This window comes from Pseudopipra pipra, chromosome 5, assembly GCF_036250125.1.
Source record: "Pseudopipra pipra isolate bDixPip1 chromosome 5, bDixPip1.hap1, whole genome shotgun sequence".
In the NCBI taxonomy this organism is placed as follows: Eukaryota; Metazoa; Chordata; class Aves; order Passeriformes; family Pipridae; genus Pseudopipra; species Pseudopipra pipra.
In genome coordinates, this window is record NC_087553.1 from 74,196,341 (window position 1) to 74,221,277 (window position 24,937).

General features: G+C 46.9%; 1 protein-coding gene across 1 annotated transcript in view; it reads left to right on the forward strand.

Annotated features, from left to right (window-relative positions):
- The window catches only part of LOC135415252 (collagen alpha-1(VII) chain-like), a 136,794-nt gene that overhangs the window by 50,871 nt on the left and 60,986 nt on the right, over positions 1 to 24,937 (forward strand). Inside the window, exons 41-52 of the mRNA XM_064656912.1 lie at positions 700 to 771; positions 3,920 to 3,955; positions 4,555 to 4,590; positions 5,384 to 5,437; positions 6,651 to 6,689; positions 6,829 to 6,864; positions 8,230 to 8,364; positions 9,327 to 9,443; positions 11,569 to 11,697; positions 11,916 to 12,032; positions 19,027 to 19,227; positions 23,449 to 23,493. Coding sequence (XP_064512982.1) covers positions 700 to 771; positions 3,920 to 3,955; positions 4,555 to 4,590; positions 5,384 to 5,437; positions 6,651 to 6,689; positions 6,829 to 6,864; positions 8,230 to 8,364; positions 9,327 to 9,443; positions 11,569 to 11,697; positions 11,916 to 12,032; positions 19,027 to 19,227; positions 23,449 to 23,493 — 1,017 coding nt within the window. The remainder of the gene's footprint in view (positions 1 to 699; positions 772 to 3,919; positions 3,956 to 4,554; positions 4,591 to 5,383; positions 5,438 to 6,650; positions 6,690 to 6,828; positions 6,865 to 8,229; positions 8,365 to 9,326; positions 9,444 to 11,568; positions 11,698 to 11,915; positions 12,033 to 19,026; positions 19,228 to 23,448; positions 23,494 to 24,937) is intronic.

Consider the following 24,937-nt stretch of genomic DNA (forward strand, 5'->3'; position numbering starts at 1 on the left):
ATTATGAAATTATGATTATGATAAAATATAATCTCCATAAATATTATAATTGTAATAACAATTATTATAATTTTTAGAAAAATATTAAAATTATTATAAGATGATAATTGTTATAAAATTATAATTCTGCTAAAATATAATCATTAAGAAATTATTAAAATTGTTATAAAAATTATTATGTTTGTTCTCAAATTATTATAACTATTATTAAAATTAATATAAAAATAATAATTGTTAAAAATTATAATTCTGCTAAAAATATAATTATTATGAAAATATTATAATTATTATAATATATTTTTATTATAAAATTATAATTATTACAAAATATTATTTCATTAAATTATTATAATTATAATAATTATTTCGAGATTATTATTAAAATTATTATAATTATTATTAAAATTATTATAAAATAATAATTTTTATAAAATTATGATTCTACTAAAAATCTAATCATTGTGAAATTATAATTATAAAAATTATTATTCTTATTATAAACTTATAATTATTATAAAAATTATACATATTGTAAAAATTAAAAATTATTATAATTATTTTTTTAAAAAGCTGAGCACCAGGGGAGACTCAACTTCTGCCCAGGAGAGGATTTTCCTTCTCCATCCCACTGGGAATCCCAGTTTTTCTGCCCAGGTTTTATTCCTGATTTTTTTTTTCTCTCTGTTTCTGCCCTTGCAGGGCCCTCCTGGAATCCCGGGCCGACCCGGAGAGCGAGGAATGAAAGGAGACACGGGACAACCTGGAAAGGATGTAAGGAATTCCCTGGGGGAATTTCCACAGGATGGGCTTGGGAATGGGGCAATTCCAGAAAAAAAATTGGATTTATTTTCTGCCTTAAAGTTTGCAGGGTGTGAAAAAAAACCCCACCCTCCTCTCCTGTGGAGCGGGATCTCCTCTTCCAAGGGAATATTGGGATTTTCCACCTTTTTGTTTAATAATTAGGACGTAAATTAATATAATTGGAACATAATTAATATAATTGGCACATAATTAATATAATTAGGACATAAATTAAACGAAAAGCTGCTGAGATCCCTTCCCACAGCTCCTCCTCATCCTACCTCTTCTCCCTCTCATTCCCAAGGAATCCCTGGAAGATTCTCCCAAGGGAGGATCTGATCCCAAGCTCGAAAACCTTTGGAAAACACCGGCCCAGACCGGATCCATTGTCGGGGTCTCCAAGGCTTGGTGTTCCCGAATATTTTGTGGAACTGAGGAGAGGAAATTCCCTGTAGAGCCCAATCCCTGAGGAGCAGGAAAATGAGGATAACAAGCTCATTCCTAATGAAATCTCAGAGAATTCCCATGCAGGGGAAATTTAGGGAAATCCAGATTTCCTGAGCTCACTGTTCATCCATCAGATCCTGAGATCCCTTCCCACAGCTCCTCCTCATCCTGCCTCTTTCTCCCATTCCCAAGGAATCCCTGGAAGATTCTCCCAAGGGAGGATCTGATCCCAAGCTCTAAAACCTTTGGAAAACACCGGCCCAGACCGGATCCATTGTCGGGGTCTCCAAGGCTTAGTGTTCCCAAATATTTTGTGGAACTGAGGAGAGGAAATTCCCTAAAGAGCCCAATCCCTGAGGAGCAGAAAAATGAGGATAATGAGCTCATTCCTAACGAAATCTCAGAGAATTCCCGTGCAGGGGAAATCCAGGGAAATCCAGATTTCCTGAGCTCATTGTTCATCCATCAGATCCTGAGATCCCTTCCCACGGCTCCTCCTCGTCCTGCCTCTTCTCCCTCCCATTCCCATGGAATTCCTGGAAGATTCTCCCAAGGCAGGATCTGATCCCAAGCTTGAAAACCTTTGGAAAACACCGGCCCAGACCGGATCCATTGTCGGGGTCTCCAAGGCTTAGTGTTCCCAAATATTTTGTGGAACTGAGGAGAGGAAATTCCCTAAAGAGCCCAATCCCTGAGGAGCAGAAAAATGAGGATAACGACCTCATTCCTAATGAAATCTCAGAGAATTCCTGGGCAGAGGAAATCCAGGGAAATCCAGATTTCCTGATCTCATTGTTCATCCATCAGATCCTGAGATCCCTTCCCACAGCTCCTCCTCATCCTGCCTCTTTCTCCCATTCCCAAGGAATCCCTGGAAGATTCTCCCAAGGGAGGATCTGATCCCAAGCTCTAAATCCTTTGGAAAACACCGACCCAGATCGGATCCGTTGTCAGGGTCTCCAAGGCTTGGTGTTCCCAAATATTTTGTGGAACTGAGGAGAGGAAATTCCCTAAAGAGCCTGATCCCAGGAGAAGGAGGATAATGAGGATAATGAACCCATTCCTAATGAAATCTCAGAGGATTCCCATGCAGGGGAAATCCAGGGAAATCCACATTTCCTGAGCTAACTGTTCATCCATCAGATCCTGAGATCCCTTCCCACAGCTCCTCCTCATCCTGCCTCTTCTCCCTCCCATTCCCAAGGAATCCCTGGAAGATTCTCCCAAGGGAGGATCTGATCCCACTCTAAAACCTTTGGAAAACACCGACCCAGACTGGATCCATTGTCGAGGTCTCCAAGGCTTGGTGTTCCCACAAACTTTGTGAGGAAATTCCCTGTAGAGCCCAATCCCTGAGGAGCAGAAAAATGAGGATAACGAGCTCATTCCTAATGAAATCTCAGAGAATTCCCATGCAGGCAGGGGAAATCCAGGGAAATCCAGATTTCCTGAGCTAACTGTTGATCCATCAGATCCTGAGATCCCTTCCCACGGCTCCTCCTCATCCTACCTCTTCTCCCTCTCATTCCCAAGGAATCCCTGGAAGATTCTCCCAAGGGAGGATCTGATCCCGAGCTTGAAAACATTTGGAAAACACCGGCCCAGACCAGATCCATTGTCGGGGTCTCCAAGGCTTGGTGTTCCCAAATATTTTGTGGAACTGAGGAGAGGAAATTCCCTAAAGAGCCCAATCCCTGAGGAGCAGGAAAATGAGGATAATGAGCTCATTCCTAAAGAAATCTCAGAGAATTCCCGTGCAGGGGAAATCCAGGGAAATCCACATTTCCTGAGCTCACTGTTCATCCATCAGATCCTGAGATCCCTTCCCACAGCTCCTTCTTCTCCTCCTGCCTCTTTCTCCCATTCCCAGGGAATCCCTGGAAGATTCTCCCAAGGCAGGATCTGATCCCAAGCTCGAAAACCTTTGGAAAACACCGGCCCAGACCGGATCCGTTGTCGGGGTCTCCAAGGCTTGGTGTTCCCAAATATTTTGTGGAACTGAGGAGTGGAAATTCCCTAAAGAGCCCAATCCCTGAGGAGTAGAAAAATGAGGATAACGAGCTCATTCCTAATGAAATCTCAGAGAATTCCCATGCAGGGGAAATCCTGGGAAATCCAGATTTCCTGATCTCATTGTTCATCCATCAGATCCTGAGATCCCTTCCCACAGCTCCTCCTCATCCTGCCTCTTTCTCCCATTCCCAGGGAATCCTTGGAAGATTCTCCCAAGGGAGGATCTGATCCCAAGCTCTAAAACCTTTGGAAAACACTGGCCCAGATCGGATCCATTGTCAGGGTTTCCAAGGCTTGGTGTTCCCAAAAACTTTGTGAAGAAATTCCCTAGAGGCCAATCCCTGAGGAGCAGGAAAATGAGGATAACGAGCTCATTCCTAATGAAATCTCAGAGAATTCCCATGCAGGGGAAATCCAGGGAAATCCAGATTTCCCGAGCTCATTGTTCATCCATCAGATCCTGAGATCCCTTCCCAAAACTCCTTCTTATCCTGCTTCTTCTCCCTCCCATTCCCAGGGAATTCCAGGAGACAAGGAAGAATCCATAGGTTTGCACCTTCCCATTAAGATTTTTGCCTGAGGGAGAGTTAATTTAAGGGATAAAATGTTGAGTTTCTCTTCTCCCTGTTTTTTTTGGGGGGATGTTGTGTCTCCACAGGGGGAGCCTGGACTGCCTGGAATTCCTGGAAGTGTGGTGAGTTCCACCCATTTCTGCTGATTTTTGGATCTCAGCCCCATTTTTGGGGTTTTTTTTGTCTATTTGATCTCTTGTCTCTTGTTTATCCCATTCCACCTGAGCTCTGGAATATTTGGGAGTGGGACACGGCGAATCCAAGCATCTCCTGCTCCCTGAAAAACTGGGAAGAGCTTTTTGTTCCAGGGTTTTTTTTGCCTATTTGGTCTCTTGTTCTCTTGTTTATCCCACACTCCTTGAGCTCTGGAATATTTGGGAGTGGGACACGGGGAATCCAAGCCTCTCCTGTTCCCTGAAAAACTGGGAAGAGCTTTTTGTTCCAGGGTTTTTTTGTCTATTTGGGCTCCTGTTCTCTTGTTTATCCTGCTCTACTTGAGCTCTGGAATATTTGGGAATGGGACATGGGGAATCCAAGCACCTCCTGTTCCCTGAAAAACTGGGAAGAGCTTTTTGTTCCAGAGTTTTTTTGTCTATTTGGGCTCCTGTTCTCTTGTTTATCCCTCTCTACTTGAGCTCTGGAATGTTTGGGAGTGGAATATGGGGAATCCGAGCACCTCCTGTTCCCTGAAAAACAGATTTTTCCCTGTTTTTTTTCCCAGATAACTTCCTTGGAGAACATCCTGAAAGGAGACAAGGTAAGACCTTGAGCTCTTCCGAGGGTTGGAAGCTCCAGGTGGGATTATTTTTCACATCTCCTGTATTTTCACTCCTTTTATGAGTCAAAGATCCCCAAAACAGCCTAAAACTCCTGATTTCCCGAAGAAAATTCCCACTTCCAACCACAAAAATCCTCCCAGTGCATCGGTTTTGGGTGATTGGTGGGACAAGGTGAAGTTTTCCTTCCACATTCCCACAGGGAAAAACCAGAGGGATTTTCAGCCCAGGAACCAGAGGGATCAATCCCATGCTCCATTTCCCTGATTGCTTTGGGAAAACAGGGAATAAGATGACTTGGAATGCTGGGATAACTCCAGTTTGTGGAAGACAAAGAGCTTCCAAGGAATGTGGGTCTGGAAGCTCCCAAACCCCACTTAAAGCTCCCAGGCCCGGCTTTTCCAAGGAAACGACGTTGTTCCATCGGCCAGGCTGGGATTACAAGGAAGTGGAGGCAGAGTTGGGTTGGGAATTCCATTATTAGCCCAAGGAGGGGAAAGGAAAAGCAGGAAAAGCGGGAAAATTCTCGGGAATATGAGCTGTAGGTCGAGCGAAGAGTTAACGGAAAAACGGGAACGAGCGAGATCCAAGGAAAAGCTCCTGGTCCACCTGGAAAAGGTGGTGTTAATTCGGGGCCAGCACGGACCAGGACACAAGGAATGCTGGAATGGATGAAGAATGGATTCCTCATCCAATGGGAATCCATTCCAGCGTCATCACCACCGGGAATTTTAGAAGGGACAAAGAACTAACACACATTCCTGCTCCTTCCAGGGGGATCCCGGGAAGGACGGATTGAGAGGGGAAAGAGGCCCCCCAGGCCCAAAGGTACGTCCTGGGTGTTGTGTCCAGAGGGGGAAAAACCCCCATTCCAAGCTTTTCTGACCCCCCCCAAAGGGGGTTGGGTTTTCTGGGATGGACTCCCAAACCCGTAGGAGGAAAAATGTTGTCCAAGGAGCGGAATGGGATCGAATTCCAAAGGGTTCGGAGCTTTTTTTCCTTCTCTCCTTCCTTCCTGCGAGCTCAGGAAGGGCTGGAAGGAGAAGTGGCTTCAGGCACCACACACATCCTGGGATCTCTAGAGGGGGGGACCAACCCCTTCCCAAAAAAGGGGAGGGAAACGCTGCGGGAAGAGGGTACAGGTGGATTTTCTGATGGGCAGGAGATCCAGGGCTCTGGAGAGCAGGACTTGGCCAGGTGACATGAACAGGCTGTGCCTCAGACATTCCTAGTCCAGCCAGTCCATCCCTCCATGGTGGATCAGACATTCCCAGTCCAGCCAGTCCATCCCTCCATGGTGGCTCAGACATTCCCAGTTCAACCAGTCCATCCCAGTTCAGCCATTCCATCCCAGTCCAGCCAGTCCATCCCAGTCCAGCCAGTCCATCCCAGTCCAGCCAGTCCATCCCTCCATGGTGACTCAGATATTCCCAGTCCAGCCAGTCCATCCCAGTCCAGCCATTCCATCCCAATCCAGCCAGTCCATCCCAGTCCAGCCATTCCATCCCAGTCCAGCCATTCCATCCCAGTCCAGCCAGTCCATCCCAATCCAGCCAGTCCATCCCAGTCCAGCCATTCCATCCCAGTCCAGCCAGTCCATCCCAATCCAGCCATTCCATCCCAGTCCAGCCACTCCATCCCAGTCCAGCCAGTCCATCCCAGTCCAGCCAGTCCATCCCAATCCAGCCAGTCCATCCCTCCATGGTGACTCAGACATTCCCAGTTCAGCCATTCCATCCCAATCCATCCCAGTCCATCCCTCCATGGTGGCCCAGACATGGAGAAGGGGGTGGTGCAAAGGCCTTGGCCCAAATTTCACGGCTGGTTCTGCTCCAGGCTTGGAAAATCCCGGGAAACGACCGTGTCCGATGGAGTGAAGGACGAGCAGGGTGGGATTCCAACCCCCCCTCTGACCTGCCAGGGATTTTTCCGGGATTAATATCCCAGATATGGGATTATCCCCCTTCCTCAGAGCTTTCCTTCTTGCTCCTCATGGAATTAACAACTTAATTAATTTTTATTAATTAATGTTTATTTGAAGGGAGAACCTGGTCCACCGGGCAGAGCCGTGGAACTGGAGGTAAATCCAACCAAAATTATGGAAAAACCTCCCTGTCTGGAGTTGGGGTGGCAGACGGGACCTGGTGCCCCCGTAGGATCCCCTTCCTGGGCTGGAGGAGAGAGGGGGGAGAAGTTCTGACCCTTCCTTCCTCTTCCAGGACCTGGAGAAGCTCTTGGAATCCCACGGGATCAAGGTGGGTGATGCTTTGACCTTCCTGCCGAGGGGGTTGGAATTGAGCTTTTCCAGCTGTTCCCTGGATCTGAGGCCCAGGGAGACTTGGAGCTTGGACTCATCCAATTCCAACCCCACACCTTCCACTCTCCCAGGTTGCTCCAACCCAACCTTGGTCACTTCCAGGGATCCAGGGGCAGCCACAGCTTCTCTGGGAAATCCATTCCAGCCCTTCCCCACCCTTCCAGCCAGCAATTCCTTCCCAATATCCCACCTATCCCTGCCCTCTGGCACTGGAAAGCCATTCCCTGTGTCCTGTCCCTCCATCCCTTATCCCAAATCCCTCTCCAGCTCTCCTGGAGCCCCTTTAGGCCCTGGAAGGGGCTCCAAGGACTCTGTGGCCCCCTGGAGGACACCAGGGCTGGGACGTGGAGGGACTGGGATGGACACTGAGTCCTGGGGGAGCTTCCAACAGATCCCTGGAGAACACCAGGGCTTGGACAGGGACGGACTGGGATGGACATTGAGTCCTGGGGGAGCTTCCAAGACATCCCTGGAGGACACCAGGGCTTGGACATGAAAGGAACTGGGATGGACACTGAGCCCAACAATCCCTGGAGAACACGAGGGCTGGGACATGGAGGGACTGGGATGGACACTGAGTCCTGGGGGAGCTTCCAGCAGATCCCTGGAGAACACCAGGGCTTGGACAGGGACAGACTGAGATGGACATTGAGCCCAACAATCCCTGGAGGACACCAGGGCTGGGACATGGAGGGACTGGGATGGACATGGAGGGACTGGGATGGACATGGACGGACTGGGATGGATGTTGAGTCCTGGGAGAGCTTCCAACAATCCCTGGAGAACACCAGGGCTCAGAGATTTAGGGACTGGGATGGACATTGAGCCCAACAATCCCTGGAGGACACCAGGACATGGAGGGACTGGGATGGACACTGGGCCCAACAATCCCTGGAAGACACCAGGGCTTGGACATGGAGGGACAGGGATGGACATTGAGTCCTGGGGGAGCTTCCAACAGATCCCTGGAGGACACCAGGGCTGGGACATGGAGGGACTGGGATGGACATTGGGCCCAACAATCCCTGGAAGACACCAGGGCTGGGACATTTAGGGACTGGGATGGACATTGAGCCCAACAATCCCTGGAGGACACCAGGGCTGGGACATTTAGGGACTGGGATGGACATTGAGCCCAACAATCCCTGGAGGACACCAGGACATGGAGGGACTGGGATGGACACTGGGCTGGCTGCCCTCACAGGGCAATGTGGGAGGAGCAGGGGGGTGGCACTGGGCCTGACTGGTGTGCCCTGGGCATTACTGGTGTGCACTGGGCCTTACTGGTGTGCACTGGTCCCAGCTGGCCCTGCTGAAGGAACTCTCGGACGCGCTCCTGCGGGCCGGGCCGGACGGGCTCCGGTGGCAGTTGGGGACATCCAGGACGAGCCAGAGCTCCAGGAAGGGCCAGGCAGGCCTGGCTGGCACCAGCCACGGCGTGAGTACCATCATCTGCCTCCCCTGGGGACGGACAGACCCCCCCAGGAACGGGAGAGGGATGGAAATGAGGCGTGGGAGGCTTCGGGGTCACCTCTGTCACCGTGAGGCCCAGGGGACAGTGGCACTTGGAGCTGGGATTCATCCAGTTCCAGCCCCAGGGACACCTCCCACTAGCCCAGGTTGCTCCAGCCTGGCCTTGGACACTTCCAGGGATCCAGGGGCAGCCACAGCTTCTCTGGGAAATCCATTCCAGCCTCGCCCCACCCTCTCAGCCAGCAATTCCTTCCCAATATCCCATCTCTCCCTGCCCTCTGGCACTGGGAAGCCATTCCCTGTGTCCTGTCCCTCCAGGCCTTGTCCCAAATCCCTCTCCAGCTCTCCTGGAGCCCCTTTAGGCCCTGGAAGGGGCTCCAAGGACTCTGTGGCTCCATTTGGAACTGGAATTTGGGGCTGGGCTGTGCCAGGAGCATCCAGAGCTTTGTTTGTCCACCTGTATCCAGCATTTCCCTTGGCTGGGAATGGTTGAGCTGGAGAGAGACCTGGAAGTGCTGAGGATGGACCCTGGGAAATCCATCCCAGCCCTTCCCCGCCCTCCCAGCCAAAAACTCCTTCCCAACATCCCACCTAAACCTCTCTCCTTTCAGTTTTAACCCCCTGGAAAAAGCTGGGCTGGAAGAGACTCCCGGCTGGCCCGAGGATCCGGGATCTTCGGAAGAGCCGGAGGGATCCCGGGGGGGTTGGATTTGCCTGGAAGGAAGGGTTTGGACGTGGCCAGCGAGGAATTGTTGACTTCTCAGTCCATCCTGGTTGAGAAAAGGCCACCAGGTTGGACAGAACACGCTGGAGAGGGGTGGGAAAGCCATTGGGAATAATCCATCGGGATCCAGATCATCAAATGTGGGAATCTTGCCAGCTCAGGTTGGTCCTGGCCCCAGCAACCCCCTTCTTTTGGTGTCACAGGATCCTCTGGGGTTGGATCCTTTTCCCAGTGTCCTGGGCAGTCCTGAGGGGCCAAGAGAAGCCCAGAGCCTGGAGCTGGAACCTCTGGAATTGCCGGTGTCCGGAGGAGTCTCCAAGGTGAGGATAAACAGCGGGACACACGGAGAGATGAAGGGTTGGGGTTTTTTGATGTGTCCCTCAATTCAGGAAGGGAAGGGGGCTGGGAAGGGTCTGGAGAATTCCTGAGGGAGCTGGGGGGGCTCAGCCTGGAGAAAAGGAGGCTCAGGGGGGACCTTCTGGCTCCCTAAAATTCTGTGGAAGGAGGTTGGAGCCGGGGGGGGTCAAGCTCTGCTCCCAGGGAACAAGGGACAGCAGGAGAGGGAACGGCCTCCAACTGTGCCAGGGGAGGGTCAGGTTGGATATTAGGGAAAATTTCCTCATGGAAAGGGTGGTGAGGCCTTGGCAGGGGCTGCCCGGGGAGGTTTGGAGTGCCCATCCCTGGAGGTGTCCAAGGAAGGCCTGGATGTGGCACTCAGTGCTCTGGGCTGGGGGACAAGGTGGACATTGGGCACAGGGGGGATCCATGGGCTGGGAGGGCTTTTCCAACTTAAATAATTCTGGGAATTGTCTCTGCTGCCCTGGCAGGGAAGGATCTGATCCTGCTGTGGGGATGGATTGAGATTGTCCAACAGAGGAGTCCACGGTGGGGCTGCCAGAGCTCCAGGAGTGTCTGGACAACGCCCTCAGGGACAGGGTGGGATTGTTGGGGTGTCTGTGCAGGATGATCCTTGGGGGTCCTTTCCAACTCAGGATATCCCAGGATTCCAGAGCTTGAGTAACCAGACTAATTCCCAGAGACAATCAACTCACCTGCAACTGCAATTAAGATAATCAAGTCCTCTGCCATTGCAATTAACACCTCATTTTTATGGGAATTAGGGATTTATTAAGTTAAGGCTTCATCTCCAGGCTGGGCCCGAATTCCAGGGACAGCTCCAGGAGTGCCATCAGAGGGCTGTATCCAGGTCACCTCCCAGAGCTGCAGGAGGATCTTCATGGATCTTAATCCAGGAGGATCTTCGTGGATTTTAATCCAGGAGGATCTTCATGGATTTTAATCCAGGAGGATCTTCATGGATCTTAATCCAGGAGGATCTTTGTGGATCTTAATCCAGGAGGATCTTCATGGATCTTAATCCAGAAGGACCTTCATGGATTTTAATCCAGAAGGATCTTCGTGGATTTTAATCCAGGAGGATCTTCATGGATTTTAATCCAGAAGGATCTTCATGGTTTTTAATCCAGGAGGATCTTCGTGGATTTTAATCCAGGAGGATCTTCATGGAGAGGATCTTCATGGATTTTAATCCAGGAGGATCTTCATGGATCTTAATCCAGAAGGATCTTCATGGATTTTAATCCAGGAGGATCCTTGTGGATCTTAATCCAGGAGGATCTTCATGGATCTTAATCCAGGAGGATCTTGCAGATCTTAATCCAGGAGGATCTTCATGGATTTTAATCCAGGAGGATCTTCGTGGATTTTAATCTGTCCCTTCTGGACAGGCCTGACAAGAGATATCCCAGGAAACAGCCCCTGGAGCTTTTCTCATCCTCTTTTTAGGGCATCCGAGAAGTGTCTCCACTCTCCAAAAACCCTTCCTGGCAGGAAATGTTGTCTCTCTAACTGGAGGCCCAAGAGCTTGTGGGATATTTGGGATATTTGGAACCACAGGGATGTTTGGAAGCATCTCCTGACGGGTTTATCTCCCTCCTTCCGCTATCCCAGGTCGTTCCAAACCCCATCCAACCTGGCCTTGGACACTTCCAGGGAGGTGTAGACACAAGAATAGACCTTTTTAACCTTTCCACGACCCAACAGACGGGTTAGAAACCCAGGAAAACAAATTCCCTCCTTTTAATTACGGATTCAGGGATTAATTAAGGAGATGCCGACACGTAGAATCCGGAAAACTTATTTTAAAAGGGATTTTGGAAAGGAAAAAAGGGGCTGGGAGTTGACCAGAAAGGTGGGATGTGCCTATGGATAGATGATTTGATCCTCATGGATTGAGCTTTGAGTGCCCTGCCCTCTCCACCTGCGTTGTATCCATTCGTTTTTCCAGCCTTTTAAGGTGGAATCTGGGATAACGCCAGGCTTGGGAGATCACTCGGCACACGCTCCAGAATTACTGATTTTCGGCGTTTTCCATCTGGAATTTTGACCCCCAAAAAAGCAGGAATTTCACATTGGTCTCCACAGGGTCCACCTGCTGGTGGTGCTGAACCCAACCACCAGTTCCTGGGAAACCCTCCTGAATCCTTGGAGAAAACACCCGAGGAAAGCCAGGAGGAGAGAGACTCGAGAGGGAGAAACTCTTCTCTCCTCGGGGTAAGGAAATTCCCGGTCAGGGACTTGAAATTCCTTTTCCATTCGAGCTGATTCCGATTTTCTTGGAATTTCGTTGCAATCCGGAGTTTTGCCCCCGTTTTCCTGCTCGAGTTGGAGAAGGGATAAGGATCAATGGCAGAGCTTGGGAAAGGGCCTCGCTGTCCCTCCTCTGCTCCGGGAATTCATGGAATTGTGCTGTCACTTGTCACCCTCTGCAGGGCTTGGCTGTGCCCCCAAAACTCCCAGGGGATGATCTGCAAGGAAATCAGTCCCTGGAGCTTCCCGAGCCCTTGGAAAAGACAGAGGAAGCACAACCAGAGCTGGAGGCCAGCCAGGTCTGTGTGTCCCGGGATTCCTGGGCGGTGTGGGGATGAGGGAGGGACTGGGATGGACTGGGATGGACCTTGAGTCCTGGGGGAGCTTCCAACACATCCCTGGAGGACACCAGGGCTGGGACATGGAGGGACTGGGATGGACACTGAGCCCAACAATCCCTGGAGGACACCAGGGCTGGGACAAGAAAGGAACTGGGATGGACACTGAGTCCTGGGGGAGCTTCCAAGAAATCCCTGGAGAACACCAAGGCTGGGACATTTAGGGATTGGGATGGACATGGAATCCTGGGGCTGCTTCCAACAATCCCTGGAGGACACCAGGGCTTGGACAGGGACGGACTGGGATGGACACTGAGTTCTGGGGCTGCTTCCAACAATCCCTGGAGGACACCAGGGCTGGGAGATTTAGGGACTGGGATGGACACTGAACCCAACAATCCCTGGAGGACACCAGGACTGGGACATGGAGGGACTGGGATGGACACTGAGCTCAACAATCCCTGGAGGACACCAGGACTCAGAGATTTAGGGACTGGGATGGACACTGAGACCAACAATCCCTGGAGGACACCAGGGCTGGGACATGGAGGGACTGGGATGGACATTGGGCCCAACAATCCCTGGAGGACCCCTGGCTCAGCCCCGGAGCTGGGCAGGAGGCCAAGGGCCCAATTTGACCTTTCGGGAGTTCCCAGAATATCCTGAGTTGGGAGGGACCCCCAAGAACCCCCCAAATCCAACTCTGGAGTGAATGATCCACGCAGGGATCGAACCTGAACCCCCAGAACCTTTGGCCAGTGTTTGGTTGGTTAATTCCCCACTTTTTTGGGGGGGATAAACCAGAAAAATCCTTTTCTGATCCGATCCCACCTGGCCACCCCATCCACACTATTATTTGGGCTTGGTTGGCTCAGTAGTTGTTGATTCCCAACACTGGTTTAAAACTGAGTTTTTATCCTCCAGGGATAGAGCAGAGCCAGGACAGGGAGTTTAAAACATCCCCCCTGACGAGGGAATTCCTTTTCCTTCTTGTTTTCCATGGATAATCCCCAGACCCTCAGGTTTCCCTGCACAGAGTTAGTCCTTTACACCCTGGGAGAAGATCCATATTATAAAATTTCCAGCCTAGCTGGAGGGTGTATCCAGGCTGGAGATGGGAATTATCCCGGCTCAGCTGATGGACAATAATTTGTGGTTGTTTTCCGAGCCCTGATATCCCATTTCCTTCTTTTTTCCTGCCCTCTGAGGGCCCAAATCCTGCTCCAAACCCAGCACCCTCCAGTCTGACCCTCTCCTGGGGGATGGAGGGAATGCTTTCCTTGGAAAAACCCAGAGCCAGGACACCGACAGCCCTAAAAAGTGACCAGGAAAAAAATCCCTGGAATGTTTCCCGGCAGCTGCTGGAATATTAACAAGGATATTTTTAGGAATAGCAACTCCAAGCGTGGCGAGTGAATCTCGCTCTGATTCAGGGAATCCGGGAAACACTCGGTCCCGTTCCCATCCCTTCCTCCTTTTCCTGCCTCTGCCAGTTCCGCTCGGAATTCCCGGAGCTGGAATGAGGGAATGTTCCTTCCAGCAGCCACGAGAGGGCTCCCGGCACAAACACAAACACACCGCGGCCGTGCCAGGGGCATCCAGAGCTTTGTTTTCCCTCCTGGATCCAGCTGGGAATGCTTAAGCTGGAGAGAGACCTGGAAGCACCGAGGATGGAGCTTAAACGTCCCGATTTCTTGGAATCCTGGAATGGTTTGGGTTGGAAGGGACCTTAAAACCCACCCAGTTCCAACCCCAGGGACATCTCCCACAATCCCAGGTTGCTCCAACCTGCACTTGGACACTTCCAGAGATCCAGGGGCAGCCACAGCTTCTCTGGGAAATCCATTCCAGCCCCTCCCCACCCTCCCAGCCAGCAATTCCTTCCCAATATCCCATCTAACCCTGCCCTCTGGCACTGGGAAGCCATTCCCTGTGTCCTGTCCCTCCATCCCTTATCCCAAATCCCTCTCCAGCTCTCCTGGAGCCCCTTCAGGCCCTTCAAGGGGCTCCAAGGACTCTGTGGCCCCATTTGGAACTGGAATTTGGGGCTGGGCTGTGCCAGGAGCATCCAGAGCTTTGTTTTCCCTCCTGGATCCAGCATTTCCCTCGGCTGGGAATGGTTAAGCTGGAGAGAGACCTGGAAGCACTGAGGGTAGATTCTAAACCCCCTCATTTCTGAAAATCCTGGAATGGTTTGGGTTAGAAGGGACCTTAAAGTCCACCCAGTTCCAACCCCAGGGACACCTTCCACTATCCCAGGTTGCTCCAACCTGCCCTTGGACACTTCCAGGGATTCAGGGGCAGCCACAGCTTTTCTGGGAATTCCAACCCAGCCCCTCCCCACCCTCCCAGCCAGCAATTCCTTCCCAATATCCCATCCATCCCTGTCCTCTGGCACTGGGAAGCCATTCCCTGTGTCCTGTCCCTCCCTGCCTTGTCCCAAATCCCTCTCCAGCTCTCCTGGAGCCCCTTTAGGCCCTGCCAGGGGCTCTCAGCTCTCCCTGGAGCCTTCTCTTCTCCAGGGGAACATTCCCAGCTCTCCCAGCCTGGCTCCAGAGCCGAGGGAATCCAGCCCTCGGAACATCTCCGGAGCTTCCTCCGGACTCTTTCCAGCAGCTCCACCAGCAAATCCAAGGTTCCCCATTTCCTCAGGAACTTTGTAACACTGAAAAAACCCCCCCAAGTTTTTTAGGACACTTCCAACCCTCCCCAGCACTGGGATCTGCACCCCAGGGGTTGGTGTGGAACCCCCTTTATCCCGAGGAGGAGAAATCGGGATCCCAAGGCAAGGAAAAAGCGGGAATGAGCCGGAGCCGGTTGTTTTCCCGGCAGCAATCCCGGATTTTGCCTGTTCAAAGGTTCCTGGGGCCCTGGCAGCCCATAATAACCCCGGAGCTTCATCCCACGGGATGCAGTTTGTTCATTAGGGAGGGAAATGAGGGGCTGGAAAAGGCGGGATGAGCACGGGAACGGATCCTTGGATATTCCAGGATCACCCCCCCAACAATTCCAGCCTCCCCCACCTCCCAGCTGCTCCTTTCCAAACTTAATTCCTATAAATTCCCCTTCATTTCCTTCCTTTTCTCTTACTCTTTTTCCTCTTCTTTCTTATCATAAATATTTTTCATTTTACTCCCCCTTTAATTCCCATTTTTTGCTTTATTCCCACCCTAATTTTCCCTTGTTCCTTTTCTCCCTTCTCCCTTTTTTCCCTCTTTTTTTCCTCACTTTTCCTTCTTTTTTTTTCTCCCTTTTCTCTTTTCCTTCTTTTTTTTTCCTCTCTCCCCTCCTTTCCTTTTTTCTTTTTGTTTTTTTCTCCCCTTCCTGCAGCAAATCATTCCTTTAGAAAAACAGCTTTTCTTTGGCTGGAAATGGTGGGATGGTCCCGGGAATGGATCCTTGGATATTCCAGGATCACCCCCAACAATTCCAGCCTCCCCCACCTCCTCATTCTCAGACTTAATTCCTATAAATTCCCCTTCATTTCCCTCCTTTCTCTTGCTCTTTTTCCTTTTTCCTCTTTCTTTTCATAAACATTTTTCATTTTACTCCCCCTTTAATTCCCATTTTTCGCTTTATTCCCGCCCTAATTTTCCCTTGTTCCTTTTCTCCCTTCTCCTTTTTTTTCCCTCTTTTTTTTTCTCACTTTTCCTTCTTTTTTTTTTCTCCCTTTTCTCTTTTCCTTCTTTTTTTTTCCTCTCTCCCCTCCTTTCCTTTTTTCTTTTTATTTTTTTCCCCTGCCTGCAGCAAATCATTCCTTTCGAAAAACAGCTTTTCTTTGCCTGGAAAAGGCAGGATGAGCCCGGGAACGGATCCTTGGATATTCCAGGATCACCCCCCCAACAATTCCAGCCTCCCCCATCTCCTCATTCTCAGACTTAATTCCTATAAATTCCCCTTCATTTCCCTCCTTTCTCTTGCTCTTTTTCCTTTTTCCTCTTTCTTTTCATAAACATTTTTCATTTTACTCTCCCTTTAATTCCCATTTTTCACTTTATTCCCGCCCTAATTTTCCCTTGTTCCTTTTCTCCCTTTTCTCCCTTTTTTCCTTCTTTTTTTTTCCTCTCTCTGCTCCTTTTTCCTTTTCTCTTTTTATTTTTTTCTCCCCCGCCTGCAGCAAATCACTCTTTTAGAAAAACAGCTTTTCTTTTGAGCACCAAACTGCTCTGAAATTGCCGCAGGAATTTGCGGAATGGAGTCATTACCCCCCGGCAATTTTCCCGGCGACCCCCAGGAAATTGGGATTTCACGGACACGGGGCCCAGCCCGACCCTCAACGAGGTCTTGGCGACCCTTTGGAGCTGTTCCCACGTCTGAGGATTGAAGGAGGAGCTGAGATGAGGAGAAAAAAAGAGCATTTTCCAGCAGAGAAACCCGAGCCAGGGCCTTCCAGCCAGGAATTCCTTCCCAATATCCCACCCATCCCTGCCCTCTGGCAGTGGGAAGCCATTCCCTGTGTCCTGTCTCTCCATCCTTTGTCCTAAATCCCTCTCCAGCTCTCCTGGAGCCCCTTTAGGCCATGGAAGGAGCTCCAAGGTTTCCCTGGAGCCTTCTCTTCTCCAGGGGAACATTCCCAGCTCTCCCAGCCTGGCTCCAGAGCAGAGGGATCCAGAACTATGGAATCCCAGGATTGTTTTGGGTTGGAAGGGGCCTTAAAAACCTCCAGTGCCACCCCTGCCATGGGCAGGGACACCTTCCACTATCCCAGGTTGATCCATCCTGGCCTTGGACACTCCCAGGGATCCAGGGGCAGCCACAGCTCCTCTGGGAAATCCATTCCAGCCCCTCCCCACCCTCCCAGCCAGGAATTCCTTCCCAATATCCCATCCATCCCTGCCCTCTGGCACTGGGAAGCCATTCCCTGTGTCCTGTCCCTCCATCTCTTGTCCCAAATCCCTCTCCAGCTCTCCTGGAGCCCCTTCAGGCCCTGCAAGGGTCTCCAAGGACTCTGTGACCCCATTTGGAACTGGAATTTGGGGCTGGGCTGTGCCAGGAGCATCCAGAGCTTTGTTTTCCCTCCTGAATCCAGCATTTCCCTCGTCTGGGAATGGTTGAGCTGGAGAGAGACCTGGAAGCACAAAGAATGGAGATTAAACCTCCTAATTTCTTGGAATCATGGAATGGTTTGGGTTGGAAGGGATCTTAAAGCCCATCCAGTTCCAACCCCAGGGACACCTCCCACTATCCCAGGTTGATCCATCCCGGCCTTGGACACTTCCAGGGATCCAGGGGCAGCCACAGCTTCTCTGGGAAATCCATTCCAGCCCCTCCCCACCCTCCCAGCCAGCAATTCCTTCCCAATATCCCATCTATCCCAATATCCTTTGGCACTGGGAAGCCATTCCCTGTGTCCTGTCCCTCCATCCCTTGTCCCAAATCCCTCTCCAGCTCTCCTGGAGCCCCTTTAGGCCATGGAAGGAGCTCCAAGTTTTCCCTGGAGCTTTCCCTTCTCCGGGTGAACATTCCCAGCCGGATCCGTCTCCGGATGGATGGGAACATCCCTGTGGTCTTATCCCATGGGATCTCTGAGCCCCCAGATAAGCCTGGAGATGTTTCTCTTATCCCAAAAAAACCCTGGATGGGTCCTCCCTGTTCCTCTCTTTTATTCCTCCTTTTCCCACCCTCGTCCTTCTTCAGGAATTTCAATTTTCCTCGGATCGATCCCAATTCCCTTTTTCCCCCCCTTTATGTATTTGAAATAGATTTGTTTTATTTATATTCTTATTATTTATATTATTCTTATAAGGTCTCGAGGTTCCTAATTTGATTTTATAGATCTGGTTTTATATATTTATAGATTTATATAAAAATAAATATAATTATATATATAATGATTGATTTATTTCTATAAATGTATATAAATAAAACGATATAGTATTTATTTATATAAATATATAGAAATAAATATAATTCTATAGAATTATTTGTTTATTTAAATATAGAAACTAAATTTTATAGAATTACTTATTTATATAAATATATAGAAATAAATGTAATTCGATAGAATTATTTATTTATTAAATATAGAAACTAAATTTTATAGAATTATTTATATAAATATATAGAAATAAATTAACATTAATATCGATTTAATGCTAATAACATTAATGTTGGTGATCAACAGAAACAAAGAAAATATTAATTTAAATTAATTTAAATAATTTGGTTCTAATGTTAATGGTGTTAATAATAATTAATATCAATATCAATTTAATGTTATTATTTTTAATAATATTAGTAACAAATATTATTTTTATTATTAATATTATTATTAATATTATTACTTTATATATTTTTACTTTATATATTATTAATATATTAAGATATATTATTATTTTATAGATTTCATATCCTGTTCATATTAATTTAATTGATATTGATATATATTCATATTAATTGATATTAATATCAATTTAGTGATAAATATTCTTTTTGTAGATAAATATTTCTCTTTAGATAATGGAGAAATACATATTAATTTAAATTAATGTAAATAAATTGGTTCTCATGTTAATGATATTAATAACAATTAATATTAATAACAATTTAATGTTAATATTTTTAACATTAATAATAAATATTTAGATAATGAAGAAATTTAAATACATCAACGGAAATAAATAAAATAATAATTTACATTAATATCAATTGATTGGTTCTAATGTTAATGGCCTTCATATTAATTAATATTAATATCGATTTAATGTTGATATTGTTGAATTACACAAACAGGAATAAATAAAATATTAATAATGTTAATAATGTTAATATGAATTGGATTTTAATAATTTGTTAATAACAATTTTTAATAACAATTATTAAATTATTGGATAATTATTAGATAATTATTAATAATTAATTTAAACAATGTTTATGTTAAATAATTTCAATATTAAATATTATTAATTAATATTTTAATATTTTTTAATAATAATTACTATTTTCCTCGTCACAGGAAAACCGGGATTCAGGGAACGGCTCCGCATTCCCGAGGCGCATCCGAACCAGGAGATCTCCCGCGGAACACACGGAAAAAATCCCCTTTCCCAACCCTTTGGAAGATCCCGGAGGAGCCAACGCCCCTTTGCCGGCGGCTCCGGCCCCGATCCATCCCCCCGGAGCTCCGGGAGCTCGGAAATTCCCGCCGGGATCCACGGTGAGCATCGGGATGAGCGGGAAAGGCGGGAGGGGGAAAATTAGGGATAAATATTCCCAAATAAAACCCTGTAAATCCATATTTTTTTTTACGGCAGATCCCTCGGGATCTTCTTGGAATATCAACATTAATCCAGGAGGGAATAAAAAAAAGTTGGGATAACTGAGAGGGTGTTTTGTGCCCTGAGATATTTGGGGTCGGATCCAGGAAATTTGGGAGATGAGAAACTTTTCCTAAACATTCCCTGGAACGCCCAGACGGTCCCGTCGGACTTTAACGCGACATTCCAGGGAGGAAAAGGGCAAGGAGTTGGTTTTTATGGAATTGAAGAGGAAAACACCTGTTTATGTGGATATAAATATGGATACAGGGGTTGGTATTTAAGGGAAGATGAGGAAGGGTTAAGGAGGGAAAATCGGGAATGATTTTCCCTGGAATGAGTCTCAGAGTGATCCCCAGCCTGCATTCCCAGCAGGAATGGCAGCACTGAGCTGGGATATCTGGATGAACGGGAATGGTGGGAGTGTGAAAATTAGGGATAAATATTCCCAAATAAAACCCCGGAAATCCGTCTTTTTTTTTTACTGCAGATCCCTTGGGATCTTCTCCTTGGAAAAGCAAAGTTGATCCAGGAGGGAATAAAAAAAATCCAGGGAATAATTGGGAGGGTTTTTTGTGCCCTGAGATATTTGGGGTCGGATCCAGGAAATTTGGGAGATGAGAAACTTTTCCTAAACATTCCCTGGAACGCCCGGACGGTCCCGTCGGACTTTAATGCGACATTCCAGGATGGAAAAAGGGCAAGGAGTTGGTTTTTATGGAATTGAAGAGGAAAACACTTATTTCTATGGATATAAATATGGATACAGGGGTTGGTATTTAAGGGAAGATGAGGAAGGGTTAAGGAGGGAAAATTGGGAATGATTTTCCCTGGAATGAGTCTCTCGGAGTGATCCTCAGCCTGCATTCCCTGCAGGAATGGCAGCACTGAGCTGGGATATCTGGGAGCACGGAGGCTGCTCCATATCCAGCCAGGAGCACTTCCATGGGATTCTGGTGCTCCTTGGGAACCCTTTCCATGGGATTCTGCTGATCCTTGGGAATGCTTTCCATGGGATTCTGCTGATCCCTGGGAACCCTTTCCATGGGATTCTGGTGATCCCTGGGAACCCTTTCCATGGGATTCTGGTGATCCCTGGGAACCCTTTCCATGGGGTCCTGCTGATCCCTGGAAACCCTTTCCATGGGCTTCTGCTGATCCCTGGTCTGCTGATCCCTGGGAACTCTTTCCATGGGATTCAAGTGATCCTTGGGAACTCTTTCCATGGGGTCCTGCTGATCTCTGGGAACCCTTTCCATGGGATTCAGCTGATCCCTTGGAACCATTTCCATGGGGTTCTGGCGATCCCTGGGAACCCTTTCCATGGGTTCTGCTGATCCCTGGTCTGGTGATCCCTGGGAACCCCTCATAGGGATTCAGGTGATCCTTGGGAACCCTTTCCATGGGATTCAGGTGATCCTTGGGAACCCTTTCCATGGGATTCTGGTGATTCCTGGGAACCCTTTCCATGGTATTCTGGTGATCTTTAGGAACCCTTTCCATGGGGTCCTTCCGATCCCTGGGAACTCCTTCAGTGGGATTCAGGTGATCCTTGGGAACCCTTTCCATGGGGTCCTTCTGATCCCTGGTAACCCCTTCCAGGGGATTCAGGTGATCCTTGGGAACCTCTCAGTGGGGTTCTGGTAATCCTTGGGAATGCTTTCCATGGGGTTCTGGTGATCCCTGGGAACCTTTTCCATGGGGTTCTGCTGATCCCTGGAAACCCTTTCCATGGGCTTCTGCTGATCCCTGGTCTGCTGATCCCTGGGAACTCTTTCCATGGGATTCAGGTGATCCTTGGGAACTCTTTCCATGGGGTCCTGCTGATCTCTGGGAACCCTTTCCATGGGATTCAGCTGATCCCTTGGAACCATTTCTATGGGGTTCTGGCGATCCCTGGGAACCCTTTCCATGGGGTTCTGCTGATCCCTGGTCTGGTGATCCCTGGGAACCCCTCATAGGGATTCAGGTGATCCTTGGGAACCCTTTCCATGGGATTCAGGTGATCCTTGGGAACCCTTTCCATGGGATTCTGGTGATTCCTGGGAACCCTTTCCATGGTATTCTGGTGATCTTTAGGAACCCTTTCCATGGGGTCCTTCCGATCCCTGGGAACTCCTTCAGTGGGATTTAGGTGATCCTTGGGAACCCTTTCCAGGGGATTCTGGTGATCCCTGGTCTGCTGATCCCTGGGAACTCTTTCCATGGGATTCAAGTGATCCCTGGGAACGCTTTCCACGGAGTTCTGGTGATTCCTGGGAACCCTTTCCATGGGGTCCTGCTGATCCCTGGGAACTCTTTCAGTGGGATTCAGGTGATCCTTGGGAACCCTTTCCATGGAGTTTTAGTGATGCCTGGGAACACTTTCCATGGGATTCTGATGATCCCTGGTCTGGTGATCCCTGGGAATTCCTTCAGTGGGGTTCTGGTGATCCCTGGGAACCATTTCCCGGGAGTTCTGAAGATCCACAGGAACCCTTTCTATGGGATTCTGCTGATCCCTGGGAACCTTTTCTGTGGGGTTCTGGTGATCCCTGGGAACCCTTTCCATGGGATTCAGGTGATCCCAGGGAACATTCCTCATCCCTGGAGATTCCATGGGATTCTGGTGATCCCTGGGAACCTTTTCCATGGGGTTCTGCTGATCCCTGGGAACTCTTTCAGTGGGATTCAGGTGATCCTTGGGAACCCTTTCCATGGAGTTTTAGTGATGCCTGGGAACACTTTCCATGGGATTCTGATGATCCCTGGTCTGGTGATCCCTGGCAATTCCTTCAGTGGGATTCTGCTGATCCCTGGGAATTCCTTCCATGTGATTCAGGTGATCCTTGGGAACCCTTTCCGTGGAGTCCTGCTGATCTCTGGGAACCCTTTTTTTGGGATTCAAGTGATCCCTGGGAACCCTTTCCATGGGTTCTGCTGATCCCTGGTCTGCTGATCCCTGGGAATTCCTTCAGTGGGGTCCTGCTGATCTCTGGGAACCCTTTCCATGGGATTCAGGTGATCCCTGGGAACCCTTTCCATGGGATTCAGCTGATCCCTTGGAACCATTTCTATGGGGTTCTGGCGATCCCTGGGAACCCTTTCCATGGGGTTCTGCTGATCCCTGGTCTGGTGATCCCTGGGAACCCCTCATAGGGATTCAGGTGATCCTTGGGAACCCTTTCCATGGGATTCAGGTGATCCTTGGGAACCCTTTCCATGGGGTCCTGCTGATCTCTGGGAACCCTTTCCATGGGATTCAGGTGATCCCTGGGAACCCTTTCCATGGGATTCAGCTGATCCCTTGGAACCATTTCTATGGGGTTCTGCTGATCCCTGGAGTGGTGATTCCTGGGAACCCTTTCCATGGGATTCTGCTGATCCCTGGGAACCTTTTCTGTGGGGTTCTGGTGATCCCTGGGAACCCTTTCCATGGATTCTGGTGATCCCTGGGAACCCTTTCCATGGGATTCTGCTGATCCCTGGGAACTCCTTCCATGAGATTCAGGTGATCCTTGGGAACCTCTCAGTGGGGTTCTGGTAATCCTTGGGAACGCTTTCCATGGGGTCCTGCTGATCCCTGGGAACCCTTTCCATGGGATTCTGCTGATCCTTGGGAACCTTTTCCCTGGGGTCCTGCTGATCCCTGGGAATCCTTTCCATGGGATTCTGCTGATCCTTGGGAACCTTTTCCCTGGGGTTCTGCTGATCCCTGGTCTGGTGATCCCTGGGAACCCTTTCCATGGGATTCTGCTGATCCCTGGGAACCTTTTCTGTGGGGTTCTGGTGATCCCTGGGAACCTTTTCCATGGGATTCAGGTGATCCCTGGGAACCCTTTCCATAGTGTCCTGCCGATCCCAGGGCACACTCCTCCTCCCTGGATATTCCAGCCTCCTCCCCACTTCCTTCCCATCCCCTCCCTCCCCCGAGGAGTCTTTCCCACCTTTCCCTCTCCTCTTTCCCACCTTTCCCTCTCCTCTTTCCCACCTTTCCCTCTCCCCTTTCCCATTCCAGGCGTCTCCAGGCCCTCCCCATCCCAGGAAAACGAAGGTCCAGCTCCCAATCCATCCTCCTCTTCCCCGGGAGGAGGCGGCCGATCCCGAATCCCGGCACATCCCGGTTTTTTTTTTCCTTGCAGGAGGAGGGAACGATCCCGGCGGATCCCCCTTCCCGGGGAAAAAAGGTCGGTGCTTTAATGACAATTTTAATGGAAAATAGGGATGGATGGAAATGGGAATATGGGAGAAATGGGAATAGAGGATAGGGAGAAATGCTGGATAAATAGGAATTTATAGGGATATGGGAGAAATAGGAATTTATATAAATAATTGGTAAATATAAATATGATATAATATAAATAATATAAATATTATATGATATAAATAATATAATATAAATATAATATAAATAAAATATGAATAATATTATAAAAATATTATATTATACAAATAATATAATATAAATATGTTATAAACATGATATAAATAATATTATACAAATAATATATGATATAAATAATATAATAGAAATATAATATAAATATGATATGAATAATATTATATAAATATTATATGGTAACAATAATATAATATAAATTTAATATAAATTTAATATAAATTTAATATAAATATAATGTAAATAACATTTTATAAATATAATATAAATATAATATGCCATAATATAAATATTATATAAATATTATATAAATAAATAATAAATATAATACACAATATATAATAATGAATATAAATATATTATATATATAATATAAATATGTAATATATAGAAGTATAGGATAAATATGAATTTATATAAATATACAGTAAATATAAATGTATAAAATAAATATAGAATATATATTGATATAGGATCAATATAAATTTGTACAAATATGTAATAAATATAAATAGAGAATAAATATAAATATAGAATAAATAGAAATTTATACAAATATATAATGAATATAAATATATAATAAATATACCCTATATAATAAATATAATTGTAGGATAAATAGAAATTTATAGAAATATAGAATAAATATATATTTATATAAATATAGGATAAATAGAAATACAGGATGAATAGAAATTTATAGAAATATAAAATAGAAATATAAAAAATATGAATGTAGAATAAATATAAATTTGTACAAATATACAATAAATATAAATAGAGAATAAATGTAAATATAAGATAAATATAAATTTATACAAATATCAGAAAAATATAAATATATAATAAATATAATTACAACATAGAGATTTAGTTAAATATATGATAAATAGAAATATATAATAAATAGAAATATAGGATAAATAAATGTATATTAAATATAAATTTATACAAATATGGAAAAATATAAAAATATAATAAATATAAATATAGGAAAAATAGAAATTTATATAAATATATAGTAAATATTAATATATGACAAATAGAAATATGTAATAAATACAAATATTAGATAAATATAAATTTATACATATATATGATAGATAGAAATATATAATAAATAGAAATATAGACTAAATATAAATTTAGATAAATATATGGTAAATAGAAATATATAATAAATAGAAATATATAATAAATATAGGATAAATAGAAATTTATACAAATATATG